This window comes from Triturus cristatus, chromosome 2_2 (assembly GCF_964204655.1).
Source record: "Triturus cristatus chromosome 2_2, aTriCri1.1, whole genome shotgun sequence".
NCBI lineage: Eukaryota > Metazoa > Chordata > Amphibia > Caudata > Salamandridae > Triturus > Triturus cristatus.
Window position 1 is genome coordinate 780,433,072 of NC_140582.1, and position 19,283 is coordinate 780,452,354.

The window sequence follows — 19,283 nt, forward strand, 5'->3', positions numbered from 1 at the left end:
CTTTGTGGATTTATGCAGTAATTTTACCAAAACTTTAAAACTGCACATCTGAGGATCTACTTTTTGAATGTTTGTCATTTTGGTCTTGTTTTGTTAATTAAATTAAGCTCTATTTTCTTAACCAGGTGTGGTATCTTTTTGTGTGGTGTTTGCACAATTTTGCTGTTTGAAGTTTTGAACAAATACTTTGCACATTGCCTCTTAGGTTAAGCCTGACTGCTCGGTGCCAATCTACCAGGGTGCGAGCAAAAGTTAATTTAGGTTGTGTATCTGACTTACCCTGACTCGGATTGTGGTTCCTGCTTGGCCAGGTTGCATACCTCTGCCAACCATAAACCCAATTTCTATCACTGTCCTTTTAAGACCTCATATGCAAGTGTGGAAGCTGAATTTGATATTTGAGTCTCAACAAAAGGCTTCACCTGACAATTCAAATCAGTGTCTCACCACTGGTTATCAACACTGAGCCTTTGAGGCAATAGATGCGCTTGAAGAGACTGCACTGGACATTTTAAGGTAAACATGTTAATTGGAAGGCTGCATTAGGCATCCACTGCATATTATAGGTCTCAGTTAGTAGCTCACATAGTTCATTTGATTGCTTCAGAGACACCTTTGACATGGACACAGACAACTTGGTGGCACACAAAGCACTGACATGAGCTGTCAGTCTATTAGTGGGGGAATGAAGCAAGCAAACCACAAATACATTGAAAACTATTGTTGACACATGGAAAGGGGAGAAGTACAGAATCTCTAGTATATAAAAAACTATAACAAATAATTCTAACTGGCATCACAAAGCTGAGAGACCTCTGGTTCAACAGGGAAGTGACTGACATAGAATGGGTGACAACATTCGAACACACCAAGAGAGTGTACAGAAACTCAATGTTTTAACAACTCATATTCAATTATCTACACCAAAGGTACCTGTCCCACGAAGGCATAGGGATGAAATTCATAGACACACATGACACTTGCACTAGATGCAAAGCTCTCAGAGCATTTATTTGTCAATATTATTGTGAGGGTACCCCAAGATTGAAGACTTTTGGGCTAAATAAGTATCTACATTGTCAAACCTCCAGAAATGACTCTTCATATGTAGACCTAAACCATGCCTACTGGGTCACCTACCTAGATTGACAACATAGGCCTACACCTGAGACACCTCCCATCGAGGTATGATTGAAAGACTTACTGAGATGAGCCAGAGAAGAAAACGAAACCTTCACATAGATACAATGATTATGCAAACATGTGACTTTTAACACATGACACATGATCCTATTAAGTTTAACGAGCGAAACAAACAATTGACCACCATGAACACTATGGCCAATCAATAGGTATAAACTCACTGCTGAATAAATTAGGTGAGCACACACCCGATGAAAGGGCAACAAAGTCGCACACATCCGTCAGAACAGGCAGTCACCTCTCAAAATGAAAATATCTGGGAAGCATATCAGGGATGTAAGCACTACAATAACAAAAATACTGACTGAAAGTAAACTCATCTAATCCTGCTATTATAAATAATCACCCAAGACAGACCTGCCTGTCCAAACTTATTTTGATTTAGTTCACATGTATTTGTTATTCAACATGCTCTTATAACAGTAACAACTGCACAAAGAGATTTATCTTGATATATGCTGATTTGTACATATTTCACTTGTACGAATACACAAAACCAATGCAGGGCATTTGTTCAAAAAAACACACTCAGACTTTTTTTTTATCTTAGTTATTAACACCACCACAGACTAGCCCATCCTACAGACACCAAACCCTGTATCAAATAGTTGTGAAACACTTATGTTAACTCTCTAATTAACTAATTAAGAGAGTTGATGCATAAGATTGGGACTGTCAGTCTTCATAAGACTTGGCGAGTCTTCGTAAGAAACAAATTTGTCTGAGATAAGGATTCCAGGTCAAGGCAGCATGGGTTTGTTCTAAAATGTATTCATTACAGAAAGCAAAAAGTAATTAGTTCTTCATTTTGGAATCGGAATTAAACAAAATAATCAAAGTATAACTCTGCACATTCAAATTAGGTATTATTTCTAATTATTAAAACTCACCTGCACTAAAGAGGGAGTTTCATGTTGCCTATGTGATGCATTGAGTACAAGCTATTGCTGAAATATTATAGGACCACATGATCTCCAAAACAGTACCAGTGAGATGAATACTCGAATTACTAAAGATTTTAGTATTTTATAGTGAAAAAATTGCAAAAATCCAAACAGTTTAATGGGAAGCTTGGTGCGCATCGCAGCGGCTTACTTTTCAATGTTTGGTTTTATTTTGCAGTACGAGGCCTCTGCTCCTGCCAGGGCTAGACTGGAAACCCAAGGCAGCCCTGGCAAAGTTGTCAGACCAGTCCCCGTACGGTGCACACCAAGTGCAGCGAGTGAGCTGACCACTACAAAGGGGGCTTTGGGAGACTCTCCTCCCCCCAAGTAAATTTGGGAAAAAATGGTATATTCTACAATACATTTGTACCATGAGCCAGGATACGACAATCTTTTTTGGGGCTCTTCAATGATCCCTGATGAATCACCCTCCAACAGTGCCTCACATCTCTCTATAGCCCCTCTGTCACATGTATTTCATTTGTTTTATAGCACCTCTAATACTAGTGTAGGGTGTCAGAGCACTTTACATCACACACATACAGAGACAATGAATCATACTTTTGTAAATCAGTGTACAGAAAATGCTGCATTAGTCAAACGTGACTACAAGGTATAAGAGTCACATGTCATCCATACTGGTAGGCATGCTTGGTCTAGAGAAGCTCAAACTTAGGATTCAGAACATAACACAGTGGTTAGCATTGACTTTAATAATAAGAATTTATTTATACCCAGACAAACCTTTTTACCAGCATCAGGATAATGAAAGACTGGGCAAAGAATAAAACTTACTAACTTGCACCATGCAGTTTGCATGCAGCTTTCTGATGGCAGTTCATAACTCCCTATACTAGATTACAATTGTAACTTATGACGTGCACAGTAACACAAGAATCTCAGTTACAAAAGCAGTAACCCACTGAGCTATGCTCATAAAATACTGTTTTTTTTAATGCTTGGTACACATTATTTGCAGCAGGCATATTAACCATGTGCGCTCCCTTAGATGAGTGAAAGCTACTACTGGACAAAACTCCCATCTCTCTCCAGCACGTACGTTAATCACTGGAATTATGTTGCCACTTTTATTGCTGCCCAGAAACTGCTGATTGTACAAGGAACTTTGCAGTGCTTTTAAAACTGCTCCCTGCTGACCTCTTGGGAATGTGTCAGGGACCCCTGGGTGTTTGAGGACCACAGTTTGGGAACCACTGCACTGTGGTATATTAAAAAAAATCATACAATTAACTATCTCACTGAGTAGCAGTATCTTCACACAACAGATGTTTAAATTGCTTTGCTGTTCATGTCTAACTATTCTTGCTATATATCATTTGTCCATACTTTCGAGTATCTATCCCAGTGGTTCCCTATTTGTGGTCCGGGGAATCCTAGGGGTGCGCAAAGACTCCTCAGGGGATCCACGACTACTTAGAAAAATGAAATGATATCAACAGATTAATAACGTGTATATAAATAAAGAAGCTAAATGCACAATTGAAAATGTTAAAACATACTGTAAATGTGAAGGAATTTGAAACTTGAGGCCAACAATTAAATTAGTATCTTCAGATTGATTCGTGGGAGCAGTGCAAGTACATCAAACAGAATACAGTATGGATGATGAGTGGCCTCAATTGAATTTAGAAACACTCCAACCTTTCTATTAAAATAAAAAATTTGATTTTGTTTTATTTTTATGTGTTTGCGAAATTAAATAAAATGTGTCATCATTTGTATATTTGTTTGATGAATGCTTTTTTCCTGCATTTGTTATGTATTGTTTTGCAGTACAAGTTATCAACAATGTTTAAGCCAGGGTCCCCGGCTTCCAGTAATAACTCAGTAGGGGTGCCGGCATTCCAATAATGATTTAGTAGTATGTGTTTTTCTTCCTTGTCATGTCACAGCTCCTAACCAGTATTGGCACTTTCACTTTACATTTTCCCATCTATATCCCTTTTCACGCTTCTTGAGTATTATTCTTTTAGCAAGCTATTAGAAGTGTGATACATTTTAGGACATCACTTCTACGGGAAAATCTCTCTAAGTTGCAAGACATTTAGGGAGTTTTATAAAGTTCTTTTTTTTTCAATTACAGGATAACATGTCAGTAATAATTGCCTTTTTACCGAATTCATTTTTAGCAACAATTGTGAAACAGTCATAGAAATAGTTTCACTTATTCTACTAAAGATAACCCTACATATTTCCTTTTGTCTGAAGGTTTTCCAGCAAAATGGGAAGGTTGTTGGGCTTCAAAATGATTTTTCAACTGAAAAATATAATTTTTAAATTAATCTTGAGTGGTTATTCACCAGCTGATCAATCTCAAATTCCTATTATGTTATAGTTTTTTTAAAATATCGGGCCTTTTTTCAGGAAACCTGAATGAACCCTTCAATTTTCCTTTAATCTTTTCATTCTTGGTACCAGAAACTCACTTCTTCTCAGTATTAAAACTCAGCTGCTCTCTACCTGCCTTCAGGTAAAACCTAAAAAACTCATATTTAGCACTTCTTCCTGATCTATGGGCACCACCTCCACAAAATCCTTTCATCCAGCCATTTATGATGCAAACTTATTATTTTGGCTGCTACTGCTCCTTTGTTGCTGGGTAATTATCTGGTTTCTACGCTTAAAGTTCTGTTGCTTTCATGCCATTACAACTACATTATAGTGTTAAGGCCTGAGTCTCTGTAAAGCACCAAATTATCTCCAGCTGCAGTAAGACTCATCCTGGGCTTTATAGTTGTGTTTTCTCCTTGCTCCTTCTTTATTGTTGTATAATGCCCTATTACTTACCGGTAATCTTCATTACTCCTGGTCCTGTTGTCTTTGTCCCATTCCTTACAAAGTGGAGATTTCCATCTCCACGACAGAACAAAAGAACCGGAGAATGCGGGGACATCTAACCCCTCCCACTGGGAGTACATAAGCGGTACCAACCCAGCATTCCACCTGAACTATCAAGCCACCAACCGGAAGGCCGGCCATTTGGCAGGGAGGGGCTTAAGGAATGGGATGAGGACAAGGGGACCAGGAGTAATGAAGATTACCGGTAAGTAATAGGGCATTACATCACGGTCCCTCCAGTCCTCGTCCCATTCCTTACAAAGTGGAGAACACCAAAGCAGAAAAACCCGGCCTTCCAAATTCCCACAAACACCACAGACACCACACCAAAAGCAGCACCCCAAAAGAAGCAAACGGGAGAACCAAAAGAAAAAACACAGGCAGGAGCACACAAACTTCAATGCCCCCAACCAAACAACAGAGCCGAAACCCCCAAAACAAAAAAAGGGAGAACCAAGAAGAGCAAAACACAGAGCCAAATCAAGGAGCCGCCACCCAAAGGGCAGACAACACACACCAGGAACCTCCGAACCAATCATAGAGGAGGAGAACTCAACAAGAAAGGACCAGAGACTGACCCCACCAGAATGATAGCAACAAGGCCACCCATAGAAGACCCAGGGCCAGCCACGGTCCGTGCAGGCAACAGCGGCTGGGCGATGGGCCCAGGTAAGGGGGGATTTGGAGGGATGATACTGAGTCAAAATTAAATAATCAATTAATTTTCCCTCTGCATCGTCCCTCGAAATCTCCCATTACCAGGCCCACTGCGCCACCGCTGTTACCTGCACGGACAGCGGCTGCCCAGGGCAACCCGACATCGCAAGAAGCCAAGGCCACCCTGTTAGAACTGGGGGTCTCTAGTTGGCAGAGGTAGGTACCTTTGACCAAATAGGGACCCTTGCTTCTAGTCAGGGTAAGGGGGTACATTCCTAAAATAACCCCTGCTCACCCCCTTGGTAGCTTGGCATGAGCAGACAGGCTTATCTTAGAGGCAGTGTGTAAAGCATTTGTGAACACATACAGTAACCCATTGACAACACTACAGATGGACACCACACAAGTTGTAGTATAAAAATAAGTATTTTTATATAGACTAACACAAGACCACAAATGACAAAAATCCACAATACTGTACTTTAAAATTGGTAGAAAATAGCTCAGTTCTCTTAAGATGTAAAATGTGACACTTTGAGTTCAATGTACCTTAGGATGTGTAACGCTATACAATAAAAGTGTTGCAGGGAAGGTGATGCGTCGGTTCCTTACACGCAAGAACGGTGATGCGTCAGGTCCCTACTGATGCATAGGGGATGCGTTGGTTCTTCTTGGTGTGGGGAGGTGATGCGTCTGTTTCTTACTGCGCTTCCGTGGCGATGCGGCCCGCAACGCCGTGATGCGATGAAGATCTGGTGCAATGAAACAAAGATGGCGTCTTCTTCTTGATGCGACACGATGCGTGCACGTCCGACGGCCATGCGGCGACGCAACGATTCTTCTGAGCCGTGACAGGCCCTGCAACCCGCTTCCTTGTGATGCGGCGGCATCTGATGCGACATCGATCCTCTTCTCCGGTGTTGCGAGGCGCTTCAGCAACGATGCAACAACTGCAGCGGTGACACACTTTCCCAGCGATGCGACGACAGCGGCTGCAACACACTTCTCCGATGATGTGGCGGCATGTGGTGGGACGTCAATCTTCTTCTCTGGCGATGCGAGGCGCTTTCGTGTTGTGAAGTGATAGCAGCAGTTCGGCGACACGCTTCTTCTTCGTGCGTCATGCTTCCAGCTCCTTGCGACACCCACTCCCTCAGAAAGCCCAGCACAGCAGCAGGCACTTCCAAAAGACTCTTGGGGAGCTAGTTGGTGAAGTCTGTTGTCCCTGAGACTTCAGCAGGAGGCAAGCTCTATCTCAAGCCCTTGGAAATCCTTCACAAGTTGATGAAAGTACACACAAAGTTCCTTTCTTCTCTCTTTGGCAGTCAGGCAGCCACTGCAGGCTAATCCCTCACACTTAGGGATAGTCTCTCCTCAGTCTCTCTGGTTCCTCTCCTCAGCAAAAGTTTCTTCTTGTTTCCCAAAAGTGATCTAAAGTTCTGGGGTCTGGATCCCCCTTTTTATACACAGTTTCTCTTTGGTAACTGAAGGCAGAGAGGCCTTTGCATAGTCCAAACCAGTTCTGGAGCACTCTGTTTACATGACTCCTTTCCTTTCACAGTGCAGGCAAGGGACATCAGACGCACCACAGGAGGTGGAGCCAGCATTGTGGAGGGAAGGCACAGCCCTATTCAGGTCCCAGGTGCAACTCTTCCCACCCATTTACATGCAGATCTCTCTATTCAGCCCTGTGCTGACCCCTCCCTTCTCCTGGAATCCCCCAGCCCCTGTCACGCAAACTCCAGACAAGGAATACACAACCTAGCAGAGGCAGGTTTCCATGGTTAGACAAGAAAAGACCTTTTTTTTTAAAGTGGTATTTTCAAACACAGAATGTTAAAACCAACTCTACTAAAAGATGCATTTTATTATTCAGAGTTCAGGCATACTAAACTCGAATTTCTACCTAGTTCCCTGAGTCAGTTAGGATTATAAGATGAAATAATCAAACTGCCCATTCTTGCCTATGGGGAACAGGTAGCCTTGCAATAGTGAAAAACGAAAATGGCTGTAATTCACTAATAGGACATGCCACACACACCAGGGCATGTCCTACCTTATACATACAATGCACCCTGCCCTTGGGCCTACCATAGGGGTGTCTGATATGAAGTAAAGTGAAGGTTTAGGGACTGACAAGTGGGTGCACTTTCCCAGTCAACATGGCAGTCACAGACTGCACACAGGCTCTGCAATGGCAGGACTGAGACACACTTTTACAGGCTACTTCTGAAGGTGGCAGAACCAATGCTGCAAGCCCACCAGCAGCATTTGGTTTACAAGCCCTGGGCACACTCGGTGCACTGTACTAGAGTCTGATAAGTAAACCAAGCCAGCCAATCATGGAATCACTAATCCATACATCAATTTACCATAGGGCGCACTTGCACTGTGGCACTGGACAGCAGTGGCACAGTGCCCAAAGCATCTATAACCATCAAAAACACATGAGGCAACAGCAAAAAATGGAAGGGAGACCCACTCCAAGGTGCCAGGTCTAACATACCCCAACACCCCAAGGGGGACACAAGACCCCCAGGCAAGGCAAGAAAGGAGGCCAAGCACCGAGAGCCAAGCCCAAAGGGAATCCCCAGAGGAGCCGAAGCAACCAGCTCCCCACCCCCCACCATGGAACAACAAGCAGGAAGGGGCCAAAAAGAAGCAGAAGTGCCCACAGGGCACAAAAAGCCCAGAAGGGCTCTCAATCAGCGATAAGGCTGCCAAGGACAGGAACAACACCCGGCGCCCAGTCCCTGGCAGCAGAAACGACAGTGATTCCCCCTCAGTCAAGGGAAGAATGCCACACACCACTGAAAGAAACCCACAATGACCCCACCAGAAAGCTGAGGGGAAGCAAAGGAACGACACGACCAACCAGAGGACCAACCCTAACACACCAGGGGAGGCCCCCAGCTGATCAGCACAGAAAAAAAGCGGATGGGGCCAACCTAAAGAGCCAAGGCACCAACCCAGAGGAACAACCAAGGGCAGGCCCAAATAGAGCAAACCAGGAAGAGAGGGAGCAGCGACCAAGAGCAAACCACGCCCAACCTGACAGCACTGATAACAGAGAGCCCAGAGGACCCTGCCACAGAAACCCCCAGAGGCGGACTAGGCCACGAGGCAGGAACACCTAGCCTCAACCACCAGCGGAGACACCGGACAACAGCCCAAAACCCCACAAACTCAAAGAAGGACTGGGGGCACAGGGACAGGCCAACAGGCTAGGACAGAGGCAACCACCCAGAAAGCAGGGGACACCGGTAGACAAACCCAGCACCCCGCCCAGCGAAAGCAATGGAGAGGCCATAAGTGCCACTCCCCCCATCAAAACGAGGCCAACAACAGTACCCCACCCAAGGAAAGCAAGATATGGACCCCAGCAGACCCTAAACCAGACCAGGGCATAACAACAAGAGTGGGGAGAGGCAAAACCCCCAAGGCCACCGAGACCTGGGGTACCTAAAGACCAAACAGGGCCAACTGGATACAAGCAACCACAAACAACTTCCACCAAGGGTGACACCCCCAACCAGAAACCCGGGTGTTAACCACAAGGGAGAAGCACGAGACTGGGGAAGACCGAGTCACTTGGCTCCAAACAAAATCCCAGAACAGGAAGGGGAAAATCTCCAACCGAACCAACAGCTGACCAACCGGCTAGGACGACAGAGGAGGAGACCAAGGAACCACCCCAGGCGAGACCTACGAGAAGCCACTGAAGGGCAAAAACAGGAGAGAAAAACAGGGAGGCCCACAGCCCAACCCCACAGATGTCCCCACAAACATCCAAGAAGCCAGCAGACTGAACAACAGACATGCCAGCAAGACAGGAGGCCACTAACATGCCGCCTCCACAGTCCAGATCGAGTGGCACAGGGCCAACCGCCCCAACCCCCGAAACCACAAACCATCAAGGGCACACGGAAAAGCACAGGGAACCCATAGTAGCAGGAAGACAGGGAGGAAGCCAAGCAGCCCTCACCTGCACACCAATGCCAAGGCCGAGCCCACAACAGGCAGGTGTAGAGGAGATGCTACAGGAAAAGTGCAGAAAGCCGACCTGGGCCCCAGCAAGACCAGGCACAGGACCGCTGCCCACCAAGGGGCTGAACGACCCACACCCAAACAAGGTTCAAAGGGACCAGACAAAGGAAAGTCGGGCAAGGACACAGGTAGACACCCAAAGGTGACCCCCCCAAGTGACCAAGGTCCCTACAGCAGGAGCCAGACATAACCAAGCAGAGAAGGCATCACCAACCATTGCGCAGAGGCAAAAGAGGGGCCAAAAACAGGGACAGCAAGGCTAAGACCGACAGAGGCAAATCCAAGGCTCCACCAACAGACAAGAAGACAAGAAGGCCCAATGCCATACCATAACCCAAGGAGGCATGAGCCTGGAGAACCCAGAGTCACACAACCCACTGAGGGAAGAGGGACCGGAAGAGGGAAAGGGAGAAACTGAACCCCAGCAGACCCCACAACCGAAGAGACACCAGAAGAACAGGGACCAGAGACACCACAGGCACAAAACCAGGCCCCAAGGTGAAAGCGTCAGGACCAAGCCAACCAGGACCAAGCCAACCTTGCAGGCACCCCACAAACTGGGCCAGCGGCAATCAGGCTCACCAGGGACAACCCAAACAAAAACCGATGTGAAACCACAGCCCCAGAGCTGAGGCAAGGTCAGGTGAGAGAAAAAACTCAACAGAAAGCCGCAATGGGGTGCACACCCCACGGCAGGCAGAAACCAGAACACACTGGCTGCTCCACCAACACACCCACCAGCCACATACAGCACCCGGCACTACGAGGACATCACCCACTCATGCACTAACCATGCAAGACCCGGCCCAACCTCAGAGATCAGAAGAGAACAGAGTGGAATGGCCGTAGACCAGGCAGAAGCGACAGGGGAAAAACCAAGCTGTAGAAGCAGAAGCGACGGAAGACCCACAACACCCAGCCTCTACAGCCGGCAAAGGAACTGGCATCAGAGAGACAGAGGACCCCCAAAGCGGCCCAGGCACTCCAAAAAGAACCCAAGAGAGGAGAAGGAAACAGCAATACGGTTCCAAGCCTCCACAAGCCAGCCTTACCACAACCCAGCGCCAGCCAACAGGCAAACATCAAAACCAGCAACAAGGCACACCAGGGGCACCACCAGCGCAGCCCCAGAGCCAACAGCCGACCACGGAAATCCACAGGAGACCAACGAAAGACAGCAGAAGCACAGCGCACCAGCAAACCCCAGCAACAAAGGCCATGCCAGGCCAGAAAGAGGGCACAACACCACGCGGCAAAAACGGGACCCAAGAAGCATGGAGGCCGGGAACCCCAAGGGCCTGACTCAGAACGCAAGAAAGAGACCGATCCACAGAGGAGCAAGGAAAACTAAATGAAAAACCACCGGGGGAGGAAGATGCAACACAACACAGCCAACCCCCACCAATCAGCCAAGGCACAGACCACCAACACGGCGCCGGGCAACAGGTAGAAAACACATACCCCAGCATCTGGGAGGTCGGGCACCTCTATGGCCAGGGCCAGAGAGCCAGAACAGCAGAGAAACCGCTATGAGGTACTTTCCCCCGGGGCAGGTCAACAGCACAACTCCTGCCCACACTAGCCAGCCCAGGAACCGGCCCCCATCGCAGTACTGGGCAGAAGGCCATCCCGAAACACCCCCTGAAAGAAAGAGAGAGAGACAACAGAGACCCCAACACAGACCAAGTAACAGAGGTGCCGGGGTCACAAAAGGCCAATAGCCTACAACACCAGGTAAACCCAGGAAGACTTCCAACCAGGTAATAACCAGGCCCGACCCTACTCAACACTGGAGAGCAGACAAGACTAGGAGCAAACAGGGAGGCAAGGGTGAAGGAAGAACCAGCCACCCAGGGAAGGCAACAACCAGGCCCAACCAGAGAGCAGACCAGAACACATGAAAAAAAAGGAGACACAGCCGCAGGCAGAACCAGGTCCGGAGAATATTTGATATGCGGTACTCACCACCAGGGCAGGCAGACGCCACCCCACACCGACTGCCTCTACCAGCCAGCCCAGGAGCCCTCCACCAGACCAGTGACGGGCAAAGAGTAAATGTCTGCAGCATCCGGCACTCCCATGTGGCACCCCAGCTTTAGGGAGGAAAAAGGGCAAAATGCAGGACCCCACCAGCCAGCCAGGAACTCCAAGGGCACCACCAAGACAGGCATGAGTCATTCCACAGCAGCATCAGCAGTGCATCTTCCAGACAGGCCCAGTCACAGAAGGACGCGCCCTCGAACCCGGAACAGAACGGGAGGACCGGAGCCCCCGCCCCAAAGACCGTCCTCCAAACAACACGTCTTCCGGCCAGCCCGGCAGGCCAGGAGATTGAGCAGCAGGACATCGAGGACAGCCCTGCTGCCAGGCGAAGACATCCAAAGTGCAGGAGGTAAGTGCAACCAGCAAAATCCACGTCACATTCTGTCGGAAGACAGAAAAATAGAACAGGCGAAATGCTGGGTTGGTACAGCTTATGTACTCCCAGTGGGAGGAGGTGGGGTTAGGTGTCTCAGCGTTCTCCTGTTCTTTTTTCTTTTGTGGGGATGGTCATCTCTACTTTGTAAGGAATGGGACGAGGACTGGAGGGACCAGGAGGTAATGCATGAGTTATATGTGAAGCACTTAAGTGTGGTGGATTATATCAAATGGTTTAAGAAATAAATTACAGGAGAGATTTCCCGTACCCTTCTACCTTTCACCCAATTCTTCTGCTAACACCTATTTTTTTTTTTAAACCTTTTCCCTTATACAGATGTTATGTTCACAAAAAAAATACAGGCCATATTTATTTTGTTACTGTGTATTGGTCAGTTGCTTATTTATTTCCTCATGTTCAATAATAATCACACAATTTTACATTATTGATGCAGAGTTCCTGAGGCTATGGTCTGTTCCTATTTGTTCAACAAATTCGGACTTTCTTTTAGTAGGTTTTAATTTCATCCTTTTTAGTAGTAAGGCACCTTGCAACCTTTTGCTTTCTACATAACCGCAGTAACATATAAAAGATCTAAATATATATTTATAACGATAGTTATTAATCCTCATTCCACCTGTGTAAGTGTTATACATAAGCAATAGGAACACAGCAGAAAATGCAAAATTGAAGTGAAAAAAATCGATAGAGTCAGGCATATGTAATTATGAACTCTTGGTGTATCTACTCCCAAACTCTTTTTCTGACATCCTCTGCAGCCTTTTGATGATTCCTGAGACTACTGAAATGATTGCATTAGCCTGGTTTCGGTGTACCTTGAAAAAAATATATAAATTAGTTACCATTCCATAGTTAGACATTTTTGTCCAACACTTCAGTATTGTTTTGAACTTGAACAAATATAGCCAGCACTAGACTTTCTGAACTTATTCAGTTTGTCAGATTCCTTCATTCAGACATTCTGCTCCAACATCTCTATGAACATTATTAAAATTGAATTGGTGTTGAGAATAATAGAAAGTATCTTTACGTTTTGCTTCTTGGACATATTGTTTTTTGTTAAAATGTGTGATTGCCTTCTGGAAGAGATCTTTTGAAACCAGGCTTCCATGTGCTAGGCAGTAACTCTCTCCTATTGCACCCTTCATACTCTTTTTCTGTTTCTGCAATTTGGTCATAGAAGCTTTTTAAGTGTATAGTCACTGGCAATTTGTTAACTGTAGTACAGCATGATTATGCTTGAACGTCTGAAAGAATCATCTTGACCACTTCACTGCAGGGTCTTTAATCTCCACTAGGGTCACTATGCTCTTTAACAATGAACCTTGATTATCTGGATCCTTCTAGGATTCCCTGTCCATAGAGGTCATACTCTTTGTACAGTACATACTGCTTCAGACGCTCCGGCAGGGGGAGGAATGTCATAAAGACAGGGCATCGTAGCCGCAACCGCCCCATGCAGTTCCGGATCTTCAAACGGCAAAGATGTTTCAAGGCACGAGGATTCACTGCAATAAAAAGAAAATGTTAGCTATTTCCCACAGCTCAATATAGCAGCGTTAACGAAAGATATATCACATTGTGTTCATAGAATTAGACTGCTTTGATTGTATGCTATTGGAAACATGTTTGGATATCCACATGCACAAGTTGGAGAGGAAGTGTTCCTGGCATCCAAGATTGCATTGATATACAGTAATGAGAAGACCTGCGATTTTGGCATCAATATTCCATTAATTATTTTCCATTTAGAAAGGAAATATAGATGCCCTCTTGCAACTCATCATGGGTACAAAAGAGAATATCTCTGCTTATAATAATATGTTCATTTACTATCAAATCCAATATCATATTCACCTACTTGCAAAAACAACATTTGTGGAAGCAACAAGAAACTTTATGAAAAAGAGCTTTTTAAATTATCCAAAGAAGATATTGTATTTTCAAGTCAAGCCATTCAATCACAGAGCAGTGGTTTTCACCTGTTGCATTCTGTTAACTGGTACTCTGATCCACTGAAGCAGATATAGGCAGCAGAAATCTATTACAGAGCAATCATTTGGTGAAGATGGGAGAAACACCACCAAGGTATCAGAGTGCTTCACTATCACAGTCATCAGCTCTTTCCTCTTCCTGAAGCAATACACAGACGTTGGTGTCTTATTCTTGGTGGCAAACATCAATTTTTGGAGTCATGAAACACCTCCATTTCAGATCAAGAAAGTAAAACCTGATCGATAACTCCAGGAATGTAGGACATACAAAGCACCCTTCTGAGAGAGTCTACATGAATGTTCTTCTCCCCTAGAATATTTTGTCTGTCAAAAATGGATATTCGTCTCTAGGCAAAGAGCCAACATCCTGGTCCTCTCTACTAGCAACTGGGAAATCATACCCACCTGTTGGATTAAAACTAATCCAGCTGCAAGATTGTCTGTCTTTAGCAGAACCTCCCTCTGAGGGTCCACTAATACCTGATTGCCTTTCTTTTTTCAGACAATCGTCTCCAGTTTGAAGGCATTGACATTTTATTTAATACCACAGGATATGTGTTTTCAAACATCCTGTAGCCTCCAACCAAACCATGACATTAGTAGGCACTATCTCTTCCAGGGGCTCCAACGGAATCAGACCGAACCTAGGTTCACTGCATCTCCTTGACAATCATCTTGGGCACACAACTCAGTTAGCTCAAATCCATTCTGGTGACCAAGCGACTAGAATGAGCCACACAAGGGAATTAGGTGCATTCTTCTTGACACAGCAAACAAAGGTCCATATTTCCTTGTTTCTGTGTCTCGTGCCAGTGTCTTGCAAGCAGCTGGCCTGTTCACTGGACAAACTTATCCAGACTGCAACTGCTTGACCCTCACAGGAGGCAGAAAGGCAACGTAATATAGCCTTATAAATTCCAAGAAGTTTCATTGAAACTAAAACGTTCTATTCTTTCAGCATGTGTTAAGGAATTTTGATTTAGCCTCCACAAGATGTTGAACTTTTGGTCTCTGCAGATTATGTTTTCCCAGCTACATTAGTTGAGAAAAATATTGGTATTTTAATGAAAGGCATTAATCCTTTCCCCCAGTGAGTGTTTTTGCCTCTTCTGTTTTTTTAAATAGAAAAGCATCATACTGTGCCCTATAGCGAAAACACAACACTTCATCCTAAAATACTAGTAAATTATAAGCTGATACCCATCCCTTCCTTTTTTGCAGTGGCGGCTCCTCTGCTAAGGCGGAGGAGCATTGCCCCACTGCTTTGCAGCAGTGTACATGAAGGAAAAAAGAAAATGATATTAACTTGATGTTACTATCATTTTAATTTTTCCTGCTGTGGCAGCTTTGCGGGGCGAGGCGGGGTTGCTCTGCTCTCAGAGAAGGGGAGGAGTGGTGAGCACTCTGAAAGAGCGCATGAATGTTTGGCCGGGCGTCTCGGCATGTTCTCCACCCAGGCTGCATTACAGCCTGAGTGGAGAACATCCCCAGGCTCCCAGCCCTTGCCTAAGCACCGAACCATGGCGCTCAGACCAATCACAATGCTGGATTGCAGCATTGTGATTGGCTTAGGGGACCCTGGGTGCTTCTTGTTCCAGCCCAACACGGAGGAGAGACGGAGAAGAGATGTGGCGATATGGTACGCTTTTTATTTTTTTATTTGTACACCCCCTTATCTCCCCCACCCCCCTCCATCTGCAATCCATGCCAGCCACTGCTGCTTTTTTGCCAAGATCACAGGAACAATAGTAGCTGAACAATCGCAGAATTATTTAGAACAAAATATTCTGTGGTTTTTATCCAGGCTCTTTTTCACTGATTGATTGATAAAAATTTATAACGCGCAAAAACAATAACCCGCAGGTATCAAGGCGCCTAACAATACGATCAAAATTGAAGCAAACATCCTTACATATAGGCTTGCCGAAAGAGGCAAGTTTTGAGGGCACTACGGAATTTCTGTAGGGAGGGTAGGGATCTGAGGTCCAGAGGAAGGTCATTCCACCATTTGGGGGCCAGAGTGGAAAAGGCCCTGATTTAGACCACTGAGACGGTCTAAATCAGCATTACTTGACATCGGAGAGGAAATGCAATTGCAATTGCTATGTGGTTGGGCCACTCACCTAGGTTTAACCTATATGAATTGTCTTCTCCTTTTGATACCGTAGCCCCTAGCTGCTGTGTAAGGGGCTGGAGTCAGTTGTGAATGGCAAAGCTATAGATTGAATCTATTCTCTTTTTTTCAAATTGTGTACAATGTGACCAAATGGGTCCATTAAATCAGCTACTCCTAATGTTTCATGTAGAGTCTCCCCAGCGCTCTGCTCTCTCACCCTTAATATTTAATGTGGATAAGATTCCCCTGACATATTTGATTATGGCTCCTGGTCTTCGGTATCAAATATACACAAATGATACCCACATTTTAGTGACACTGTTTCCTGAATCCTTCAATGCCTCTGCAGTTATTGCTTGCCTAAATGAAATGAGGCTTTGGGGCCCTATTTACATAGATTTTGCGTCAGGGTAGTGCCGTTTTTTGACGCAGTCAGACTCAAAACATTTTGGGCATTTACAAAGCCAGGCAAATGTTGCTACTTTGTGTTTTTAATAGGTAGGTGTTCCATGGGTGGTGCATGGGCGTTCCAATGTATCCATGCATGGATTTTGACATAAACTCATTTACATAGAGATGTAGACATGATTTTCATCACAATGGTGCACCTGCCTGAAGAAGGTGTAATGAGGAGAAATTTCGGTGTTTCTCCACCTTATTTCATCTTTTCATGTACAGAGAGGAAATAGCCTCAAAGGATAGCTTTGTGCAGGAAGATACTCCTTCCTGCACAAACACTATCTTGACCACAACGTAGGCACCCTTGCACTATGGTGAAACGGCGCCTGAATCAGCAGTAGGCAGCCCAAAGTGTGAGCAGATCTGCGCCATTTCTTTAAACGCATGGCACAGTCATGCTTTCTCCGGGTGGTGCAACGCAGCACAGCAACTATGCTCGCTTCGCTGCGCTGTGCTGTGCCACTTCTGTGGAAATATGCCCCTAGATGTCAATGAATGCTCTATTGCCAATAAGTCAGAGATTTTGTTCTCCAGTTTTGGTCTGCTGAGTCTGGTGAAACTCCCATGCCATTGCAATCACTCAGAACTTTGGATATTCTAGTTCATGCACCTCTTCATTTTGACAATTAGATCACTGGTTACTAATGCTGTAGACAATCACTTGCATAACCTGCCAAAAGTGGTACTGTAGGAATGGTCTGCACATCCCAATTCATTAATCCTTACTGTGTTTTTTTCTACTGCTCAGAGATTTATTTAATGTTACGAAATGTAATTTCAGCAAGCAGTGAAACATAATGCATACATACTGTACAACCGTTCAGGGAGTTTAAGCATCTGTCTGACCATCCGAGAAAACTTGATTGATTGATTTTTAAGGAACTGATTCATTAGAAATTTAGTATTTTCATTTGAAAATCTCTACAGGAGCATATTTTTCTTTGGTTTATGAATTGTATTTTTCATAGTGTCAACCTTGTTGCGAGGGTAGCAGATTGCTCTATATGGAACATTAACAGAAACGTTATTATTATTTATTTATTTTTTATCTCTAAAACGCATGGCTACCCAACATGCCTCACAACGCTAGCAAACTATACTAGTCGCCATATCATGACAGTGAATTAGATGACCAACAAAGCTTCCTGAAAGGTCTACTGTGACTTAATAGCCAGTGAGTTTCATAGTTTTGGAACCAGGTAAGCAAAAGACCTACCCCCACTTCTTGATTTATTTAACCCTGGGCGTAGTGGGCGTAGTGGGGCTACATGGAGCATCGCGTAGTGTGGCCAAATCTACGCAAACTCGGGTGCTCCGTGTAGCCCCACTACGCGCCGCCCGCCTCCCTCCCGCCCTCATTTTTGAATAAATTAAAGAATTATAAAAGTAAATTAAATACCTTACCTGCGGTGCGGCGTCCCGGGGCTCCCTCTTCCTGCTTGACCGGCAACTTCTTCTCACAAATGCGCATGCGCGGACGTCCGCGCATGTGCATTTCTCGGTCAAGCAGGAAGAGGGAGCCCCCGGACGCCACACCGCAGGTAAGGTATTTAATATACTTTTAAATTCTTTAATTTATTTTAAAATTAGGGTGGGCGGGAGGCGGGTGGCGGGCAGCTCTGCTTCGCCGCGGCGTGTGCGTAGCGCTGTCTGCTACACCTACTTCGTAAACTGCAAAGCAGGCAGCGCTACGTACACTCCGTGGGCGGAGCGGAGTACTACGCCCGGGATTAGATTTATGACCTTGGAAATTGTAAGTAGGCATGGAGCAGTAGAACGCAATGTCCTGTTGGGGATTTAAGGATGAACCAGATGTTGTAATAGCCGCAGGCCCTTGCTGTGCAGAACTCATCATCATCACTTTATTTTGCCAGTACAAAAACCGGCATAAAAAGTATTCTACATACAATACACGTAACATTTTATTAATCATAAAGACTTTAAAAGAACAGATATATGTACCGTTCATTAAAAGTTTCCAATTAAAATGAGATGACTTGGTACAACACAACTAACAAGAGAGAAAATTAGTATATAGAGAATTCATATGTTAACTTCAATGTATTCATATTACGGAAGTGTTTTTCTCCTTTTTATGGCACACCACAAAAACGAAGCCAAGCAATAGCATGTAAAAGGGTCAGATAACGACTGTAAGAATAGAGAGCTGGGCGACATTGTCTGAAATTAAGACTACGCATAAGCGGGAGGATATATCTTTTCCTTTCCTCGTTATACAGACTGCAGAAGAATAGGAGATGAAGTTCCCCTTGAGGGGACCGTGCATCACACGGGCAAACTGATAGGGCATCCACAGAATAAGAATTGCAAGGAAAGCCTAACATAAAAGGAATATACTTCAAGCGAAACCTCAGCAATAAGTGTCTGTGTTGTGTGTTTGTAACGAAGGATAAATATGTAGTACCAATTGTATTTGTTCTAAGTGCTAAATTGTATTGTATGACCCTAGACTTGGTACAGTTAGAGTCCCATCCATCTCTCTTTAGTTTTTCTGTTAGTAACTCCTTCAGTTCAGCCTTGGAAACAACTGTACATGTGGATGG

At 45.0% G+C, this 19,283-nt stretch overlaps 1 protein-coding gene across 4 annotated transcripts in view; it reads right to left on the reverse strand.

Moving 5' to 3' along the window:
- Positions 1-2,851: 2,851 nt before the first annotated feature.
- LOC146862759 (dynein axonemal heavy chain 12-like) overlaps positions 2,852-19,283 on the reverse strand; it is a 212,338-nt gene continuing 195,906 nt past the window's right edge. For 3 of the 4 annotated variants that reach the window (XM_085642040.1, XM_085642041.1, XM_085642039.1), the window contains one exon: positions 2,852-13,658. In XM_085642040.1, the coding sequence (XP_085498166.1) occupies positions 13,480-13,658 (179 nt within the window). In that variant the 3' untranslated portion in view covers positions 2,852-13,479. The remainder of the gene's footprint in view (positions 13,659-19,283) is intronic. The other variant, XM_085642042.1, reaches the window with a different exon arrangement.